At 46.9% G+C, this 20,664-nt stretch overlaps 2 protein-coding genes across 2 annotated transcripts; one reads left to right on the top strand and one right to left on the bottom strand.

The window, feature by feature from the left end:
* Window positions 1-3,085: 3,085 nt before the first annotated feature.
* Window positions 3,086-5,234, bottom strand: LOC103718083. The gene is made up of 3 exons (XM_008806731.2): window positions 4,572-5,234; window positions 3,602-3,754; window positions 3,086-3,498 (listed from the first exon to the last, which is right to left on the bottom strand). The coding sequence occupies exons 1-3, from the start codon at window positions 5,214-5,216 to the stop codon at window positions 3,202-3,204; spliced, it is 1,095 nt and encodes a 364-aa protein (XP_008804953.1). The 5' UTR covers window positions 5,217-5,234; the 3' UTR covers window positions 3,086-3,201.
* Window positions 5,235-8,736: 3,502 nt separating this feature from the next.
* On the top strand, window positions 8,737-18,727 carry LOC120104723. The gene is made up of 4 exons (XM_039116351.1): window positions 8,737-8,900; window positions 8,957-12,405; window positions 17,885-18,081; window positions 18,224-18,727. The coding sequence occupies exons 1-4, from the start codon at window positions 8,737-8,739 to the stop codon at window positions 18,725-18,727; spliced, it is 4,314 nt and encodes a 1,437-aa protein (XP_038972279.1).
* The last annotated feature ends 1,937 nt before the right edge of the window (window positions 18,728-20,664 follow it).

Raw genomic sequence — 20,664 nt, 5'->3', positions numbered from 1 at the left:
CAGGGACCCCATCATGAGTTCGCCGTATGAAGTGATCTCGGAGAGCCAAAGGGCGCAATCTCCATTGTAAGTGCTTCGGGATGCGTAAGGACGCAGACCCCATCATAAGTTCGCCATATAAAACGACCTCGAAGGGCCAAAGGGCGCAGCCTCCGTTATAAAGGCTTCAAGACGCGTAAGGAAGCAGACATGATCCAATCCCCCCGGCCTCGATAGCCATAATAACGACTTCTACTTCCCGCGTCCGAGCTCGCAAGCGGCTCGAACTCGGAAGTCGGGGGGTAGTGTTGGGGGAATGTGGTTTTCCCCCCCAGAACATAGAAACCTCGTCACCAGAAGACCGCATGATGGCCGACCTTAGACGGCCGAGGTCGGCGTCCGACCTCGGAACGTCCGACCCGGAGAGCTCCCGACCTCGGAGGTCCGCCCTCGTCGCCCACTTACCATGGCTGTACCCTTCCGAAGTCTGGCCGGGGGCCATACCCTGCCACCGCCCCAGCATTTATTACGCATGATCTCTGCAAACCCACAGTTCACTCAACAATTAATGCACATCTCCGACTCACTCAACAATTAATGCACATCTCCGACTCACTCAACAATTAATGCACATCTCCGACTCACTCAACAATTAATGCGCATGGCTCCTATTATCTACGGATCCTCAGCTCTCCACGGCAAATCGGCTCAGCAGGGTCCTGTCGGCTGTGACAATTCTCTGACCCCGGCCTCTCCTCCGACATCAATGCAATGATTCACCCGATCGCGCGCCAGCTCAAGTCGTACGACGGCCTCACCTCCGACATCAATGCAATGATTCGCCTGATCGTGTGCCAGACCAAGCAACGTGCTAAGTCGTACGACGGTCTCGCCCTATCACATCACAGGTAATCCGACCCCCCTATAAAAAGGGGACCCTTGCTTCCCGAGGAGGGTTGGACACAAGAAAACAGAGAAAAACTTACCTCCCTCCTCTCTCCTTTAAATGAAGTTTTCCCCCTCTGACTTAAGCATCGGAGGGCCGGCGCTGGAAGACCCGGCCACCGATTTTTCTGCAGGCACCCCGACGGAGGACGCCGCTCGCCGACGGATCGCCACCCACCTGTGTCCACCAGCCGCTCCCCCTCCTCAGCCAACGATCGCCCCCGGGTCCAATTTCCAGCAACAGTTATCATATGTATTAGATATTGAGAACATAACTATATTAGCAAAGATACCTTGAAGTGAGAGAAATTCATTATATATGTGATAATTGATTTGACAGGAATAACCGGTAAATCAAATGAATAAGATATGGTTTGGACTAATCTTGTCATAGCGCCTATGGGTTGACATATTAGAAGCCTCCATGAGATTATGCATGGTAAGCTCCCATGGGCTATAACGTGGGCTGGAGAGGCCCCATGGGCTAGAACATGGGTCGAAGGGCTTCCATGGGCTATAACGTGGGCCGGAGAGGTCCCATGGGCTATAACGTAGGTCGAATGGCCACCACGGGCTATAACTTGGGTTGGATAGCTGCTACAGGCTATAACATAATATAGTATCAGTCTTGGACTGAGTTATGATCTTGGTTAGTGCAAAACCGGAAGTTAATTAATGAGAAACCTAGAAATCAAGTTAATGAGAAATAGATAACATGACATAAGAAACTATTGTTGAACAATTTATTACATTTGAGAATATATATATACACTTCTTTGTAAAGATGATAATGAGAACTTAAGTGCATATTATTTTTGAGCTTTTCAAGTATTGATACAATATTCATCTGGTATTGTTAATTGATTATTTTTTTATTACTTATGGTGTAGCAGTTTGGGATTCTTACTAGGTCGTCAAGCTTACGACCCCTTCTATCTTTCTCTTTTTCAGAGTTACAGGTTATACTGTACTTGGCTATGGTTGAGATCACAGGTAAAGAGAATGATTAATTGGACCAACTTTGTTAGTATTGTGTGAATTTTGTTCATCTCAGGCCTAGCATATTCTCTAGGGCATTGCCTTAGGGAATGTATGACTATGTTGCGTTTCGGACCGAAGTGTTGGGTTTGGGGCGTGACATTGGCAACCGGTAGATTATGGATTTTTCTTTTTCTCTTCTTTACCCTATTAGATCTATTAGAATTCGACCATCCACCACCTTGTTCCTGCGAAGAGTTATATGAGCTTTGAGACTCACCTCATCCAAAATAGCTAGCTGAAAGGTATTATTTACGTTCCTTAGTCTTGTATAAGTACCCAAAATCTTCTCCGCAAATAACCGATGTGAGACTAAACACACGCCCGCATGTATCCTCACATACTCTCCTCATTTAAGCCCTGACGTATTCGTCAAGTTAAAGGCTCAAATCCATTCAAATTTAATCACATGCACCATGATAGGCTCATGGTCAGCATTCATTAACCCATGCTGCAGTGTTCCCTAGTCCACATAGCCTATAAGCCGAGTTTGCTCTGATACCATTTGTAATAATCTAGGACCTTATCCAAACTGGCTAGCCGGAAGATATTATTTGGGTTTCTTAGTCCTGTATAAGTACGGAAGAATATAGGCCTATCTCTGATACCAATTTTTCTTTTTCTCTATACGAGCCAACCCACTCCAAAAAGCTATTCTTGGGTGCTTAAGAATATAGGCCTATCTCAGCCTATAATCCTATGGTTTTGATGGTTATATTGCACTGGTTCAATCCACAAATTCAATAAAATTTTCAATCTAATCATCGAAACAGCTCCCCCCTTTATCGCATCATCTTAGATACATAGCTTGTCTGTGATTTTTCAGACAAAAGGACCAAGCTCTTTTAACCTTATCCTCAGATTTAAGGCAAATTCTCCACTCAATTTACTTCCCCTTTGTCCTTCCATGCATTTGCTCTTTGCAACCTTGTCGCCCATGCCCTGCACATTGTACTTAGCATCATTGCTGTCTTCATGAACTCTAAATGTTTGTCTATAATTTGTAGTGAAGTTGCTAGTGTATCATGTAGTCTACCAGTGTTTGTCATTACCTTTTATTAATTTCAGGGTAATTCTGATCAAATAAAATTGAAGTTTATAATTCTCACTACAACCAAAGAAGTGTTTGTACTTCAGCACAACGTCTAAAATTAAAACAACAGAGAAACAAATACAATTCTCACAAGAGATGAGATATGAATTGGATAATACACTGCGGGAAAACTTCGAAGTAATTCCTTATGTTGGGTATGGAAAGTGTTGTTCTGGATGCTGGTAGTAAGAGCCAGGGAAAGCGTTGGGCAGCAACAGCCTCCAAGGCTTATGCTTCAGCTTCTTCGCCAGCTTCGAGGTTCGCAATCTCAACACCTCGCATGCAGCTGACATCAATCCAGAACCCTCAAAAAGAGCACTTCTGTCATACTCCAAAACCCAAGTGTCTGCATCCAATTGCAGTGCTGCCAAGCTCCATTTCCTGTAACTCCATGAGCTGCTGTTGCCTGTTCTCAGGGTAGAAATCAGCTTCCCTTCTGACCACTGATAATTAAACAAGTTAGGAAAGATATAGAAGTACCTTCAACAATACTAGAATTAATAAAAATAACAGAAATCAGCAGGAGAAGGGAGAAAAACTGAGCACCTCTGTGATTCTTCCTGAGAGAAGGGTTAGAGATCTTGAAGAAGACCCAGTGGGGAGCAACCCAGAGGTCCTTAGGGGGCTTCCCCAGACGCTCACTTCTTCTGCTATGGATTTGTATATCACACACTTCCAGTGGAAGAAGAGCTGACCTTCCTACAATTGAAATTTTTCATATGTAGCCTTACTGATATAATTTCAGAACCTACTCTATGAGAAAAGAACATACAATTTTGAGGAAAAAGAAAATGCAATGGAAGTAATGAAATGATAGATGAAGCTCCAACTTAATCAAAAATTCAATGACCTTTCATCATGCCCATTATTGGTGTGGTTAGAAAGGACTACTTGAATTGAGAACAACAAATTCTTTTCAAGTAAATATATGATAATAAGCAATTTCTATATGGTTTTGTTCAATCTGGACGAATTTGATAGATGCCATTAAAATGATTTAGGAAATAAAAAATTGCTTTATTTAGATCCTCAATAGGATCCAAAAATAATAGCAGTTACATGTATATGACAGCTACAATTATCTCCGTAAATGCCACATTCTGGAATTCGTAAGTTATCAATGAATTAAAAAAAAAGAACGATATTGCTAAATGATCTGCACAAAAAATAAAAAAAAATCAATTCATGCGGCATGTCAATTCAGAAGGAAATTATAAGTAATTTGATAAATGTCTTAGATTGCAACCGAAGCATTTTAAATTATCAGAGTATTTTACATGCATACACTATCCTTACATACATATATCCATCCATCCATCCATCCATGCATGCATACATGCATACATACATGCATACATCCATTCATACATGCATATATCCATGCATACATGCATACATACATGCATACATCCATACATACATGCATACATCCATCCATCCATACCTACATACGTGCATGCAACATTCATACATGCATGCATGCGTACATATTCGGAAGGAAAGAAAACAAATATACCTGCTTGAATTCCCAAACGGAATCATCAGAGCTACAATCAGAGACTTTCTCACCAACCGCTCTCTCAATCTTCTGCAGCAAAACCCTCAATCCCCCCGTCAAATCTCCCAATAAAACCCCAGATTCCTCCCCTGCCTGCTTTACGGTCTCTGCAGTCAATTTAGGACTGAAATCAGTCCAAACTACAGCTGAAAACCCCGAATCTAGCACCCACAACAAGCATAAACCAGCAAGAAACCTCAACACCCTGTCCCCAAGAATCCAAGATCTCTTCCTCTTGATGACTGCCTTCTCCGGCGGCCTGGACTTCACGGAGGATTGGATCGGTGGCGTCACGGTGATGGTGGAGCCGGACTCGGGGGTCGCCGGAGGTGTCTCGGGGTCGAACAACACCAAGGGTCTCCTGGGCACAGGTTTTGTGGCGGAGAGCTTGGTGAGGGAACTCTGTTGGATGGCGCTGCCGGATGGGATGAGGTCACGGGTGGCGTTGATGCTGGCGAGGCAGATTTCGCAGTGGCAGTTGGTGTCCTTCCTGCAGCCGGGAAAGTAGCAGCTGTCGCACCGGCCCTCCGACCGGTCTCGGCCGGTGGCCGATCTTGCCCTGGACGATGAGGCCGAGGCTGGAGTCAAGACCACACTCTTCATGGTTTCTTTCTCCTCCCTTCTGCTCTCTCCTTCTCTGGGTTCTTTATCCTATTGGAGACGGGATGGGGGAAGAATTTGAAATTCAAATTCTCCAACGGTCAAGAGAGGAGGATGGTCCTTGCGGTTGGGAAAAATGGCCACGTGGGTGGATGGCTCTGGACTACTGTAGCTGTAAGCCGGAGCGGAAATAATAACCATGGATTTAAAGATCCCACCACGTATTATTGGTAACAATTGACCAGTCTCCTCGGTTCTAAAAGCAGAGTTCGACCGAAGGGGTGCTTCTTGTGATCACCTTTCCCCCTTTTCACCCTTTTTTTGATATGTTTACTGTTTTGTTTGATTATAGATAAGTTAGAGCGTCACGCATCTGCGATTCACAGGCACGTTGATTGCAATTTAGTGAGTGAGATTTTGTAAATAATTATATTCAAAAGACATGAGAAAAGATTTTCTATTTAAACATAATTATTATTATGATACTATTTATTTATTAGTTTCTAACTATAAACGACCGGAGAGCCAATAATGATTGGATCTCGAGGGCAGAGGTGAGGGTTAGGCCGAAATCGATGTAGTGGATCTCGAGGGCAGAGGTGATCGAGCTCAATGAGGAGGAAGTGATTTAAGGGTGAGGATGATGGTGGTGACGTAAGGGAATGGTGGACGAAGAAGGTTGAGATCTTATCCAAAAGGAGCTCTAAGCTATTTGAGGCTCATAGGTAGAGCTAGAATTGGATCAGGTTGGGTTGAGTTTCTATACAAGTTAGGCCTAGCTCCAAAAAAAAAATTTGGCTTCAAGCTATGCTAAGGTCCAAAAATTTTTGCAAAATTTTAGCATAAGCCCAAATTCGAACTAATCTCCCAGCTCGATTTGGCTGATTTAAGCTTGAGCTTTGCCTCCGAGCTCTAGTGCAAAGCAAGAAAGAGGGGAAGAGATAAGAGTGTGGGGTGATGAGAGGAAAGAGAGATTAGGAGGGGAAGAAAGTAGAGAGAGACTGGGAAGGAGGGAAAATCGAGAGAGATTAGGAGGGACAAGGGAGGAGAGAGATTAATTAGGAGGGAGAGAGCTGACAAAGAGTGGAAATTGCGAGAGAGATTGGGAGGGACTAGGGAGAGACGACACCTGGATTAGGTAGGAGAGAGAAGAGGGGAGAGAGACTAGAGAGGAGAGAGGAGAGAGAGATAGGTAGGAGAGAGAAAAGATGGGAGAGGTGGGAAAGCTTTTAACTCCATTTGAGATTGTAGTTTTGTTACGATTAGTATTCCTTGTTTTCATGATTGTGTGATATATCTGATAATAAAAGAAATGGAAAAACTCATCCATTGAAGAGAAAAATAATAATTGCTTAACGGCTAGTTAGAGCGAGAAGCTCCAGCGAAGTGCGAGAAAGTGAACGGACCGACTGTAACGGCTAGCCGGCGGCGTCTCATCGGTGCTTGGCTAGGCTCCTGCCTTCCGGTGTGGCATCCACGGCGGGCGGGCGGGGCGGTGTGAAATACTGAACGTGTGTTTTCCTTCTCTGCGAGTGCCTCGGCTTCGGGTGGTCCTCGAGCGGTTGGGGGAAACCCTATGGACCGCAAAGGGAAGGCGCCGGCGGGGAAGTCGACGGAGGGAGCGGCTAGAGGCCCAGGTAAGTCCAACTCCTTTAGGCGCGGTGGGAACTCCGGCGCTTGGTCGCGGCCGGAGCCGTGGGTAACTCAATGGCCCACGGCCGAGGAGGTGGAGCGGTTGAGCCGCCGCTTCCCGGACGTCCTCCGACTACCGGAGGAGCCGATAGCGGCGGCCCGGCTGAAATGGGAGGGGTGTGCTCTGTTGGCGCGTAGCTTCGGCCGCCGCGTCCCGGCGGAGTGGGTGGCTAAAGATGTGGCCGCCCGGGCAAAACTGAAGGACGTGGTGGCCGTCCCGCTCGCGGCCGACCATCTCGCCCTCCGGTTCCGGTCGACGGAGGACCGCGACTGTGCCCTGAGCCAGGGCCCGTGGGTGGTGGCGGGGCAGCTCCTCGCCATGAGCCCTTGGGTCCCGAATTTCGAGCCGGACGCCGACACGGTCAAGACTGCTTTGGTATGGCTTCGACTGCCCCGCCTCCCGCCGGAGTATTGGTCGACTTCGACCATCCTCCACATTGCGGCAAGGGCGGGCCGGCCGATTGCGGTGGACGAAATCACCGAGCAACAGGGGGCTATGGGCTTTGCCCGGGTAAAGGTTGCTATCAACACCACGGCGCCCCTGTTGCCGGGGGTTTTGATCTAGGGAATCAAGAAGGTTCGCTGGCAGCCCTTTGTTTTTGAAAACGTCCCGGCGATCTGCCCCCGGTGTGGGCGCATGGGTCATGTGGATGCCGCCGCCTGTCGTTTTCCAGCGAAGGGCCGAGCCGCGGACGGCTCGTTCTCGGGGGCGGTGGACCCGGGGGGCGGGACAGATCAGTCGCCTCCGGCCACTGAGGAGGAGGACCAAGGGCCAGTCTTTGGCCCTTGGATGGTGGCGACGCGGCGGAGAGCTCCACCAGAGAACCCTCCGCCGCGACCGGGGGAGACGACTGGGCCCGATAAGGGGGTCTGGGTCGTCATCGACCCGGGTGCCACCCATGGCGGCCTGCCCGACCTCGCCGGCGTCACCGGCGGACACCGACGGTTGGCAGAAGCCAACGAAGGTCGCGCGCCGCCGGTCGCCGCTGGCCGGGGATGGGGACAGGCCGGCTCTGAACCTCCTAACAGGCCCCGTCCGGGTTGACTCGGTTGAACCGGTGGACCTGGGGCCGAGCTGGCGGGTTGACCAGATCGTCTCGGTCGACCCGGTCCTCCCACGGGCTGATCCTGGGCCCAGTGGGACGGTCGTGGTACGGGCCCAAGCCCAAAAACGGCCCAGACCCCCAGCGGGCCGCGGCCCACAAGGGGGCCCAGGTCTGCCTAACCAAGCCTCTGGGCAGGCCCAACGCGCACGGGCCCAGCGAGCTGGGCGCCGTGGACGTGGGCCGGCCCGCTTAATCGGCGCGCCCTGCGCCATCGGCGCGCCGTCCCCTGACGACGCACCAGGCGCTGGCGGCGCGCCGATGGTTGCTGGCGCACCCCGCACGGGGTCCGCGCCCGTTGCCGCGGGCGCGCCCAATGCTGAGGGCGCGCCTGTCATGGGGATCTTTCCCTGTGAGCAGGGCGCGAGCCCGTTTGAGCTGCAGGGCCTGCGGGCCCAATCTGCCATGGGACCGCTGGCCCTGATGGCTCTGACCTCTGGGGCTGGCCCGGAGGCCCGGGCAACCCGGGGTCTGGCGGGTGGGGGCCTTTTGGACTCTGCCCAGTCAGCCTCGGGTCCGGGGGGCCTATGTGTCCCGGCTTCCTTAGCTCAGGACCACCCCATGGTGGGTGCATCGAGTGAGCCGCGACTGTGGGGTGAGGTCGTGGGCCCTGGGGGGGCCCGGATGGAGTTTTTCGCTTCGGCACACCGGCTGCGGGGGTGCGGGAGGACGCTGACCCAGGCAGGTGCGTGGTGGGGGACCTCCCCACCCCACATGCGGTGGGGAGCATGGCGGAGGCACCGCCACTAGGAGGGGGCACGGACCATTCTACTGCCGTGCAGCGTGTCAGGGCAGCAGTTATGGGGGCCATAGCCGTAGCTAGTGGCGAGGAGGGGCGAGACTGCCGGGGCGCCGAGCCTGAGGGTGGTTCCGTGACTCTGGGAGAGGATGGGTCTGAGGCCGACTATGTGGACTGTGACCCATGATGATACTTGCTTGGAACTGTAGGGGGGCGGCCAAGCCGTCCTTCATGTCTACTTTCAAACGACTAGTCCAGGTCCATAGTCCGGAGATCTGTTTCCTTTGTGAGACCCGATTATCTGGCGACGGGCTCAGCCGTTTGAGACGACGCATGGAGAGGGATTGGGAGACCTATGCAGTCGACTCCCAGGGGCTGTCGGGAGGCATCTTGGTTCTGTGGAGGCGGGGTGTGGGGACAGTTGATGTCTTCCACAACTGCTCCCAACAAGTAATCATGATAGTATCACGACCCGACGCTGCTCCATGGGTACTGTGTGGTGTGTACGCTAGCACGGACCATCGGGCTAGGAGAGTCCTCTGGCAGGAGATCACCAACCTGACCGCCCAGGGCATCCCGGCGGTAGCAATTAGTGATTTCAATTGTATCCAGAGCGAAAATGAGAAGCGGGGGGGAGCTGCTTTCACGGATCGAGTGGACAGGAGAGAGTTTCGAGACTTTGTGTCGCGGAACGGCCTAGTAGACTTGGGTTTCTCGGGACCACAGTTTACCTGGTGCAATAATCAGTTGGGTAGTGCTAGGGTTTGGGAGCGATTAGATAGGGCTTTTGCGACCCCTGATTGGATCCTCCGTTTTCCCACAGGCCGAGTTAGTCATTTGCCACGGATTGCCTCGGACCACTGCCCACTGCTACTGTCCACCTCATCAGGCCCCACGCACTGCAGCCCCTTCCACTTTGAGAAGGTCTGGCTGTCGTACCCCCAGTCTTGGGATATTGTTCGCGATGCGTGGCGGGCCCCGGTGCATGGTGATGCCATGCAACGGGTCTCACGCAAACTTGAGCTGACCAAACGGCGCCTCCGCCGATGGAACCGTGAAGTTGTGGGCGATATCTTTCGACGACTGGAGGGGGTTGAGACCTCGATCGCTGAGCTGCAGAGAAAGGAAGACCTAGGAGGCGTGCTTCCGGAGGACGATATGGCCGATCTCCGGGGACTTCTTGCGACTCACCATTCGCTGCTACGGCAGCATGAGATTTTTTGGCGACAAAAATCTCGGGTGCAGTGGGTAAGCGAGGGTGATCGCAACACCAGGTTTTTTCACCGGTCGACGGTTATCCGGAGACTGAGGAGCATGATCCACTCACTGCGAGATGGATCTGGACATCGTGTGGAGGGCGAGCCTGCCATCCGGCAGGTCTTACTCGATTTTTTCCGATCTAGATGGACGGAGGATGAGGAGGCCACTGATGGGGACCCCTCTCTGACGGTGGATGCAGGCATTTGTGATGCTGAGAGTGTATCTCTGACCCGGCAGGTGTCGGCACAGGAGGTACAGGAGGCAGTCTGGGCCTTGGCAGTGGACAAGGCCCCGGGACCTGACGGTTTCCCCCCCTTTTTCTTTCGGCAGTATTGGGGTATTATTCGACTCGCGGTGGTGGAGGCTATCCAGTGTTTCTTTGCCCACGCAGCTATGCCTGTGGACTGGAAGGCCACCTTCATCACACTAATACCTAAACGTCAAAATGCGGCTGAACCTTGTCACTTTAGGCCCATTAGCTTGTGCACAACCCTATACAAGGTTGTGGCAAGAATTATGGTGGGCAGAATGAAACCCCTCCTGCCTGGTATCATTTGCCAGGAGCAGGGGGCTTTTGTGGCCGGCAGGAATATTTCTCATAATGTCATGTTGGCCCAGGAAATGATGTGGGATCTCTGGCGAGCATCGAAGCGGCACTGCCTGATGGCAGTCAAGCTGGATATGGAGCGGGCTTACGACAGGATCAGGTGGAGCTTTCTTCAGCGTGCGCTGGAGGCATATGGCTTTCCCAGGCAGTGGATCGGCTGGGTTATGGGGTGTGTCCGGGAGCCAAGGTTTTCTATCTTGATCAACGGCACGCCAACACCTTTCTTCGAGTCCTCCATAGGACTACGGCAGGGATGTCCCTTATCCCCTTATCTGTTTATTATCTGTGCTGATGTTTTATCTCGGTCTCTGCAGAGAGCGTGTGCTAGCCGGGAGCTGGAGGCTTATGTCCCAGCCATGGGGGCCCACCCTCTCACCCACTTACTCTTTGCTGATGATTGTCTTCTTATGGCCAGGGCACGGACTTCAGCGGCTCGGGTTCTTCGCCGGGTGGTAGCGGCCTACTGCGCGGCGTCCGGACAGAGAGTGAATTTTTCCAAATCCACCATCTCTTTCAGCCCCAGCACAGAGAGCGGAGTCAGACAGGAGATCAGGGGGATCTTGCAGATACCGGAGCAGGAGGGGACACTTACCTACTTAGGTGTGCCTACTATTGGCCGTAGGCTATGGGTGGTTGAGTGTTCCGGTTTGGTGCAGCGTGTTCAGAGCAGGCTGGAGGGTTGGAGGGCGTCTTCTTTATCCATGATGGGGAGAGTGACGCTGGTCAGAGCGGCGTTGGGATCTATACCGGTGTATCTCATGGCCAACACAGTGGTTCCAAAGTCGGTCCTGTTAAGGATCGAACGCCTTCTTCGGAATTTCCTGTGGGGGTCATACGGTGGAGGTCATGGCGTGCACCTGGTAGCTTGGGAGCAGGTTTGCAGGCCCACTAGTGAGGGTGGTCTGGGAGTGCAGTCCCTCATTGAGAGGCGCGAGGCGTTCATTGCTCGGCATGCGGCTCGGTTCATATTAGAGCCACACGGCTTCTGGAGTCAGGTGATGGCAGCCAGATATGGCCGAGGGGCTTCGGGGGTGGCACAGAGTGGTCGCCGAGTATCCTTCATGTGGCGTGAGATCGGGAGGTACCTGCCGTCAGTATCGGCACATATCAGGTGTTTGATTGGCGACGGCCGTAGTATTGATGTGACCGGCGACTCATGGGTGGACTCCTTGCCCCTGAGCAGTTGGCCGACTATGTTTGACACAGAGGCAGCTGAGGGGCTACGGGTGTGCGACCTCCTAGCACCAGGAGGTGCAGAGTGGGATGAGGCCAGACTCAGGCTATTATTCGGGGTACACCTATCTGCGAGGATTCGATCCCTCCTGTTACCAGGATGCGGGGGGCCAGATGTCAGGGTGTGGGGCACTTCGAGCCGGGCCAGTGTCAGGCTGAGAGACCTCACGCGCGCCATTCAGCCAGAGCACGAGCCAGGCCCGGATAGCACGTGGATTTGGAGATCCGGACTTCACCCGAGGGTAGCTCTCTTTCTATGGAAGGTGTTCTGGGACCGCCTTCCTACGAGAGCAGAGTTGAGCAGGCGTGGTTGGGGGATCCCGGCTGAGTGCGGGACGTGTGGAGCTGAGGAGTCAGTGGACCACGTTATCTTCCAGTGTACATGGGCGAGGTCGACATGGCAGTGGGCAGGGATCCCGCAGGAGGCCCGGAGTGAGCGGCTACAGTTTCTCCGGGTGATACGGCAGTGGTTAGCCAGTTTACAGACCCGTGAGGAGGGCATTAGAGCTACTTGCACAGCACTTCAGATCTGGCTGGCAAGGAATGCCCGCACTCTCGGTGAGCGCAGGGTGTCGCCGAGGTTCGTGGCAGAGTTTGCTCGAGCACAGGCCTCGGAGATCAGACCCGCCCCTCACTCAGACCGACCTTTGATAGCTCGGGACACCTGGGGTTCCCCCCTGCTTCGGCAGCTCCTCAGTTGGTGTTTTTCACCTGGGAGCCCCCACCCCCGAGCTTCCTCAAGGTCAACTTCGATGGATCAGTTTTGGATGGCGGCACGAGCGGCGGTGCAGGCTTTGTCATACGGGGCCCGCACTCCAGGTTAGTGGCCGCCGGTGGCTGTCAGTTGTTCGATATATCAGTTCCTGGAGCTGAGCTGCGAGCAGCCTGGGCAGGCCTTCGACATGCGCGGGCTGTATTGCGAGCCAGCTCGATTATTCTGGAGGGTGACTCGGCCACTGTCGTCCGGTGGATTCAGAGGGGATTGAGGGGTGAGGGCACAGACCATCCCTTGATTCGCGATATTGTGATGTTGTGTGATGAGGGGGCCTTTCTGGCCAAGCATGTATTCAGGAAGGCCAATGGGGCAGCCGATTGGGTGGCTGCCCATGCGGCCCACCACTCGGGGTACGCCTTATGGTCGGGGGAGGCGGAGCTGCCTTTGGCACTCCGCGAGATTTTGTATTTTGATCTTATTGGGTGTATTCATACCCGTACTGTATGAAGCATCCGTTTCAGCAAAAAAAAAAAAAAAGAGAAAAATAATAAAAAGAACTACTTGAATATTAATATAGGTGGCCAAATACAAGACTTCCTACAAATATAAAAGAGGTTTTCCAATATCTTAACATAGGAGGTTCTTTTTCATAAAAAAGAAAAGATTGTGGGTTCTTAGACATTCATAAATTTGCTTTGCCCTAACCATCTTTGGCTAGGGCCCACTCTTCTTTTTTTTTTTTTTTGCGCTACTTTTTAGCAAAATTTCTTGATTTCGAGACCATTTCGGCTATGTACATCAAAGATAACTACTCGTAGAAGTCCTATTGCAGCCTCAGCCTCCTATTCATTTTATCCAATGTCAACAAAATGCAATGCAGTGTCCCACTATTGTGGTGTATTTAATGACCTCTGCGGTCTCGGAACAGTTGGTTGAATCTATCTATGCTGAAGGAAATAGGTAGGATGTGATTCAATCAACCTGTCAAAGAGGCGTGGAGTATTTCCTGGTGCAAATAACTTGGAGAAATGCTTTTGGGTAACTTTATTACTGCTATGGTATTGGTCTTGGCGACATGGAGTGTAAGATAATTTAGACGAGAGCTATCTTACAATGTTTCTCCTTCAATTTTTCTTTAGTAGTTTAAGGGTTGAGCCACGATATGGTTTATGCATGCATCTTTCTGGGTTGGGTAAATATTCCCTTCATGTGTTGATTTGTTTGGCCATTAGCCTTCCACAAGTAATGGCTTGCATGCTTGCGCACGCACGCACACATGAAGTGATAGGTTTTGCGAAACTAAAAGATAGATGAAACCTAGGGCCTAAGCAAAGGTTGGAGATAAAAAGAATGAAGAAAGAAGGAAAACTAAGTCTATGCAGCTCATGTGATCAATATATTTTTGAAGTGCATACACTAGTTTAGGTTATAGAAAGCTATTAGATTATAAAATTTAGATTGGCACCTAAAATAATCTTTCACATGCAATTAATGTGACAAATGCAACATTGATGACCATTTAGCACTATCTCATGATAATACTTGCTCATCATGCTCCTAGCAATATTTATTTTTAACAACACTTTCTTTCTTGGTGCTTTCGTTAAAACAAACTCTTTAGCTACAAATATAGGTTCTAAAGTTACATGCATTCCTATCACATAATGTATTAAATGCCTAATAATGTCTTTTTTGAATATGAAGATTGAAATGTTGGAAGAAACTGATTTTAAACAAAAATGAGTAAGTCATGTTTGTTAGCTTTATCTTTTACTTGGGTTGTTTACCTCTTTCACGTACTTTTCTCTGGATTGTTTTGTCTATTTTTATTTTTAAATAATACAACTAATTTTTTGATACTTTTAATCTCGCGTTGCTGTGTAGGAAGCATCCCATTCTTATTCACATTAGATACCTATTTTTAGCCTGTTCCAATATCTAACATTTATGGGGAAAAAAACTCTTGTGAAGATTATACTATGGTGCCCACATGAGAACATGGAAAATTGACATCTTTTGATATAATATGGAGTTACAATTATATAACACCTTAGAAAAATTTGCCATAAGTGAACATTTAGCTAATATTATTCCTAATATTATAGATATTGATCTTTTTAAATTTCAATATTTGAAATTTCTGACACTCCAAACATGAATCTCCTGACATCTGTCTAATGGAACTTGGGACGTGGCATCCACACCCTGTTGTGCAGGGTTGCAGGATGGTGATGAAGAAACATTAATGGAGAAGGTCGGAGGAAGCATCGATGGTGTTTTTGCAAATAATCTAATGATGGCTAGAGAGGCCTTAGGCTGACTGGACTGTTAGAATAATTTCAAAATATGAGCTTCTACTGATTGCATATTATGAGTACTATAGTTAAGCCCAATATGATGTGTGATCACTTTGTTTATAGATTTTGGTGCATCTTGGATGTATAGAATTGAGTCCTATTTGTTGTAGTAATTTTAGTATGTAGGCCAAAAAATCCAATTAGGATTTGAAGCCTTTAATAGAAAATCTTCCTTATGTTTTTTATATAAAGGTTAGGTCCTCCTCTTCTCTCGATATAGTTCATAGCTTGCCCCATGGATGGAAGATCCGGCCGCTATTATTCTATTTGATTGAAGAATCATATTCAATATGTCTCAAACTTGAATACCGTGTTATTGTAATTCTAAATCTTAGTTTGTTATTATTTATGATTAACAATTGGTATCAAAGCTCCCATGTTAGAATTAAATTCCTTCATACATAATTGTTATTTTATCTAGATTTACGGTGCAATGTGATTGTATATTAAAAAAGAAGGAAGAATCAGTTGTTGGGGGGGGGGGGGTGCTGGGGAAAGGATTTTTTACATAGATACCCTTTTAAATATCAGATTTTGCGTGAATACCCTTCCAAAATTGATATTTGCATGTATATCCTCGTAAAATATTTGTTTTGCTATTCTACCTTTTTTATTTTTATTTTTGCATATATACCTATGCCATCTAACGCCATTAAAAAATTAACGGTTTCAAATTAAAATGACTAAAATACCCTTAATGGGTAGGCCTGCAAATAGAAATTTTTATAAGGGTATACAAGCAAATAGTAACTTTACAAGGATATTCATACAATTTTTTATATTTAGAAGGGTATATATGCAAAAAAAAAACTTATTAGATGAAAAGAATTTAGATACATTAATTAATGTGATAGCCTTTATAATTCTGTATTTATTAGGAAATGCATTTAATTCTGAGGTATATTTTTTTATCATGAATATAACAAAAATATATAATAGGATTTATGCTCAAATAAAATATATAGTATGCGGCTAGAAACAAAAAAAACAGAGCTTCAATATAGGTTCATAATGAAAGATAGGAATGAAATAAAATCAGCTACAACAATTATTATTGTTCTTCTAACACTTGTAATAATTTTTTTTGGTTCAAATTAATAAAAAAAATAGTATAAATCAATGGAAGAGAGGTAAGATGATATTGAAATTTTTTTTTTTAATGATCAAGAGATCTGAAAGATTTGAAAGATAGATCGCGTTGACGACTAACTTTTGGAAAGGATAAGTTTAACGGTCAGAAGAATTTTTGTTTATCGTCAGTTGGATTACATAACAGGGAGGAAGAGGAAGGAGATCGCGAGCGAGCGGCATCGCGATCTCGCTATCGTGAACGCCCGCGATCAGGATCCTCATAAGCCGGGGGCGGGGAGGAAGCCCGCTGGGGGTGGGGAAGCCGGGCGGCAGGGGGGAAGCCCGGGGGGGGTTGGGGGGGGGGGCAAGCCGGGCGGCAGGGGGGAAGCCCGCGGGGGGGTTGGGGGGGCAAGCCGGGCGCCCGGGGGGGTGGGTGCCGCGGGGGCGTGGCAAGGAAGCCCGTAGGGGGTGGGGAAGTCGGACGCCGCAGGGGGGAGCCGGGCGCCGCGGTGGGGGGGTGACGGCGGTGGGGGGGGAGTTCGCGGGGAGCCGGGCGGCGGGGGGGAAGCCTGCGCCGCGATGGGGGGGAGGGGTGGTGACGGCGGGGGGAGGGGGAGTTCGCGGGGAGCCGGGCAGCCGGGGGGAAGCTTGCGGGGGGTGGGGAAGTCGGGTGCTGCGGTGGGGGGGGTGGGGTGGTGACGGCGGGGCGGGGGGGGGGGGGGGGGGCTCGCAGGGGTTGGGGAAGACGCGCTGCCGGGGGTGTGTGTGTGTGTGCTGGAGTGGAGTGAGGATTATAACGTCATTTCAAATTTTAATTTTATTTTTAATTAATATAATTATGATTTTTTAATACCGTTAGAACAACCATTATATTAGGAGTATTCGTACAATAACAGAGTTTTATAAGGATATACATGCAAATATCAATTTTGGAAGGATATTCACGCAAAATCTGATATTTAGAAGAGTATCCGTGCAAAAAATCCAAAAAAAAATTACGATTTTTTCTTTTGATTGGGCTTGGGAAGCCCAATTCGAATGGGTCCATGGTTGCGGATTGGGCCCTTTTATTTTGCCAGCCTATGTTTATTTTATTTGCATTGCATCTAAATGGACTAACATAGATTTTGGACCTGAGGCTAAGAGTTAGTAACCAATCTAATTATTATTTAAATATTGGATATTTTGAATTAAGGCCCTCGTGCATATTAATTAATGAAGTGTCAAATTTTGGACATATCTTGCTGCCATATATGCCTTGAATTTTGTGATTAATATCTTTATTTCATCAATCATATGTGATTTTGATTATGATTGTAGCATGTTTGATGGTTATGATTTTGTCACATAACTATTATTTTTGTGATTGAAATTTGTTGGACATAAAGACTATCCTTATTTTTCCATTAGGAGAATATCTTAAAATTGAAGTGGGTGGTAGCCGCCAAAGTGGCACACTCACAGATATTTATCTAATTTTCTCAAAAAAGAAGGTAGCATTATTTTTTTCTAGATCATTTCATGCAATATCTTGCCCGAAGGTGTTATTGTGTATGATGATTTGGAAAAATGCCATGGAGTGATTAATGGGATTGCATTAATCTAGAATCATCCTTCTGCCCAAAGGTGATGGTGTTTCGAGACTTGATGTGATTTTGTTAATCGCCTTCATGATATGTCTTAAGAGTACCTTATAGTGTGTTGTATTGTCCGCTCAAAGGTGACTCTACAATAATGCACCGAGGTTCTTACCGTAATTAGATTTATATATTTTTCAAGTTTGATTACATACTATCTAATTAATAGTCCAAGTTGATTAGATAGATATGTTGTATCCATTGATTGCATGCATCACATTTGGATGATATTAAATAAAATATGTTGTTTTTCGCAGTTTTGAATGCCTCTTCCCTTTCAAGCCAATTGTTTGTTATTGAAACCTTGACTGAAAATAATTATGTGAGATGGAAACGAGACATAGAAATAGCACTCGGTCTCTTGGGTTTAGATTTTGCTTTGGAGGAGCTGCCTTCAAAACCAACATATAAGAGCACTGTCGAGTCCAAGGCTGAGTATGTCAAGTGGGAAAGAGTTAACAGGCCATATGAAGACTAGCCTGCCCTTCCAATCGGGGTTATAACGGGTTCGGTATCAGCAACACCAGCCAATCGTGTTGGTACGGTGGGTTTTTATAGCCATTTCTCAGTGCCCTTTCTGTCGCTCGTGTTTGAAGATTATCAAGCATTCTATATCTAATTCCACTATACCGGACAACGACAATGCTAAGAATTTTTTGGATGCGATAGCACAAAGATTTGTGGAGTCTGATAAGGCTGAAACTGGAGACCTAATGGATAAATTTATGAGTATAAAATATGATGGTACTTGTGGAGTTAGAGAGTACATTATGAAAATGCTGTACATAAGTTCTAAATTGGAAGCCTTCAAAGTATCAATTGCAGAGCATTTTCTTATCTATCATGCTCTTAATAGCATTTCCAGCCAGTTCAATCAGCTTAAGATTGCTTATAATGCTCAGTGTGACAAATGGGATTTGAATGATTTGATTGCTGTGTGTGCCCAAGAGGAGTATAGAATGCGTCGTGAGACTGTTGAAACTGTGCAACTGACCTATCAGCCTTCTCAGAACAAAGGATCTTCTCACAATCATAAGGCTAAATTCCATAAGGGCAACAAGCCTCACTACAATCAGCAGAACAGAGGGTCTCGAGGATAGACTTTTGGTGGTCCTAAAGGAATTATAAAGAAGAATGACAAATATAAGTTCTGAAAAAAAAGAGTCATTGGCAGAGGGATTGCCTTAAGTTTAAGGCTTGGTTAGAGAAGAAGAAGACTTCGGCAAGTATCTCCTTGACCTTGGTCTGTTTTGAGTCTTATTTGGTAGATGTACCTTTGAATTCTTGGTAGATAGACTCTGGTGCAAGCATTCATATCAGTAATTCCTTGCAGGGTTTCATAAGGAGACGGAGGCCAAGTGGGAATGAAGCGAATCTGTGCGTTGGAAATTGAGTTTAAGTTAAAGTTGAGTTTATAGGAGCATTGGAGTTATCTTTGGAGTCTGGTTTTTCACTTGTTTTGAAAAATATATTTTTTGTACCGACGATGAGACAGAATTTAATTTCTACGTCAAAACTTGATCAGTCTGCATTTTCTTTTAAATATAGTAATGGAATGATTGAATTATTTTATGATTCTTGTATGGTTAGAAATGGCATTTTATGTGATGGTTTGTACAGACTGAATTTGGCTCCAGTTGGTGAAGTTTCTTGTATCACTAAAGTTAGAAAGAAAAGAGCCTTAATTCATGAATCATCTCTATGTTGTGGCATAGGGCACATTTCAAGATAGCGAATGGAGAGATTGATGAAAGCTGAGATTCTGCCCTCTCTGAATTTTTTTTGGACTTTGACACTTGTGTAGATTGCATAAGGGAAAAGCTGACTAAAACTACAAGGAAGCGATCCACTAGAAGTGATGGTCTTTTGGATCTTATTCACATCAATATTAGTAGACCGTTACTCTCTACCATATGTGGGAACAAATACTTCATAATCTTCATTGATGATTTTTCATGTTATGGTTATGTTTACTTGATTAATGATAAATCATTCGCTCTTGAGAAATTCAAGATATTTAAAATAGAAGTAGAAAAGCAATGTGGGAAGAGTATTAAAGTTGTGAGATTTGACCGTGGCAGTGAATACTATGGTAAGTATGACGAGTCCGGTTAGAACATTGGTGATTTGCAAGATTTTTGCGAGAATGTAGGATAGTTTCTCAATACACAATCCCAGAAACATCTGAGCAAAAGAGTGTTTCTGAAAGGCGTAATCAGACTCTGAAGGATATGGTTACGAGTATGATGAGTAGAACAAATTTGCCAGAATTCTTGTGGGGTGAGGCATTAAATCTGCTATGTACATTCTGAATAGGATTCCTAGTAAAACTGTTGAGAAAACTCCTTTTGAATTGTGGACAGGTCGTAAACCCAATTTCGCCCATTTTAGAGTTTGGGATTGCCTAGCTGAGGTTAGAATTTATAATTCTTCTGAAAAGAAATTAGACCCCAAATCCACAACTGATTTTTTTATTAGGTATCCAGATAGATCTAAGAGCTTCAAGTTCTATTGTCCTAATTGTGGCACCAGAATTGTTGAGTCCATTACGACGAAGTTTTTGGAGAATGATGTTGGTAATAGTGGGAGTTCTGTGTTAAAGAAAATTTTTATTAAATCGGATCAAGTGGTGGTTCTAATTTTCGTTGTACAAGAAAGAGTTATTTCTCAGCCGATTGCAACAATTAATGAAGAACCTGAGCATCAAGAAGAGTCCCATATTCCTCCTCCAACAGCATTTGAGTTAGTTTCTGAACCACAGGTTAGGAGATCATAAAGGAAAAGAAGGTCTGCCTTGCCTAATGACTATATTGCCTATTTACTAGAGAGTGATTTTAATATTGGTTGTAATATTGACCTTATCTCTTTTGATTAAGTATTAACGAGATCTGACTCAGATAAATGGCTAAATGCCATGGAAGATGAAATGTTTTCTATGAAAAGAAATAGAGTTTGGGAACTTGTTGAACTTCCACCACAAGATAAGACCATAAGTTGCAAATGGGTTTACAAATCCAAGTTAGACTCAAAAGGGAAT

Source organism: Phoenix dactylifera, unplaced genomic scaffold (assembly GCF_009389715.1).
Source record: "Phoenix dactylifera cultivar Barhee BC4 unplaced genomic scaffold, palm_55x_up_171113_PBpolish2nd_filt_p 000085F, whole genome shotgun sequence".
Lineage (NCBI taxonomy): Eukaryota > Viridiplantae > Streptophyta > Magnoliopsida > Arecales > Arecaceae > Phoenix > Phoenix dactylifera.
Note: the sequence above shows the minus strand (reverse complement) of the source record. Positions and strands in the feature narration are given on the sequence as shown.

Coding starts and splice junctions, on each gene's coding strand:
- LOC103718083 (XM_008806731.2), bottom strand. CDS start 5,216: ATGAAGAGTGTGGTCTTGACTCCAGCCTCGGCCTCATCGTCCAGGGCA. Junction 3,755..4,571: donor CCGTTTGGGAATTCAAGCAG/GTATATTTGTTT, acceptor TTTCAATTGTAG/GAAGGTCAGCTCTTCTTCCA. Junction 3,499..3,601: donor TCTCAGGAAGAATCACAGAG/GTGCTCAGTTTT, acceptor TTTAATTATCAG/TGGTCAGAAGGGAAGCTGAT.
- LOC120104723 (XM_039116351.1), top strand. CDS start 8,737: ATGGCGGAGGCACCGCCACTAGGAGGGGGCACGGACCATTCTACTGCC. Junction 8,901..8,956: donor GTGACTCTGGGAGAGGATGG/GTCTGAGGCCGA, acceptor TTGGAACTGTAG/GGGGGCGGCCAAGCCGTCCT. Junction 18,082..18,223: donor AGTATGTCAAGTGGGAAAGA/GTTAACAGGCCA, acceptor TCGTGTTTGAAG/ATTATCAAGCATTCTATATC.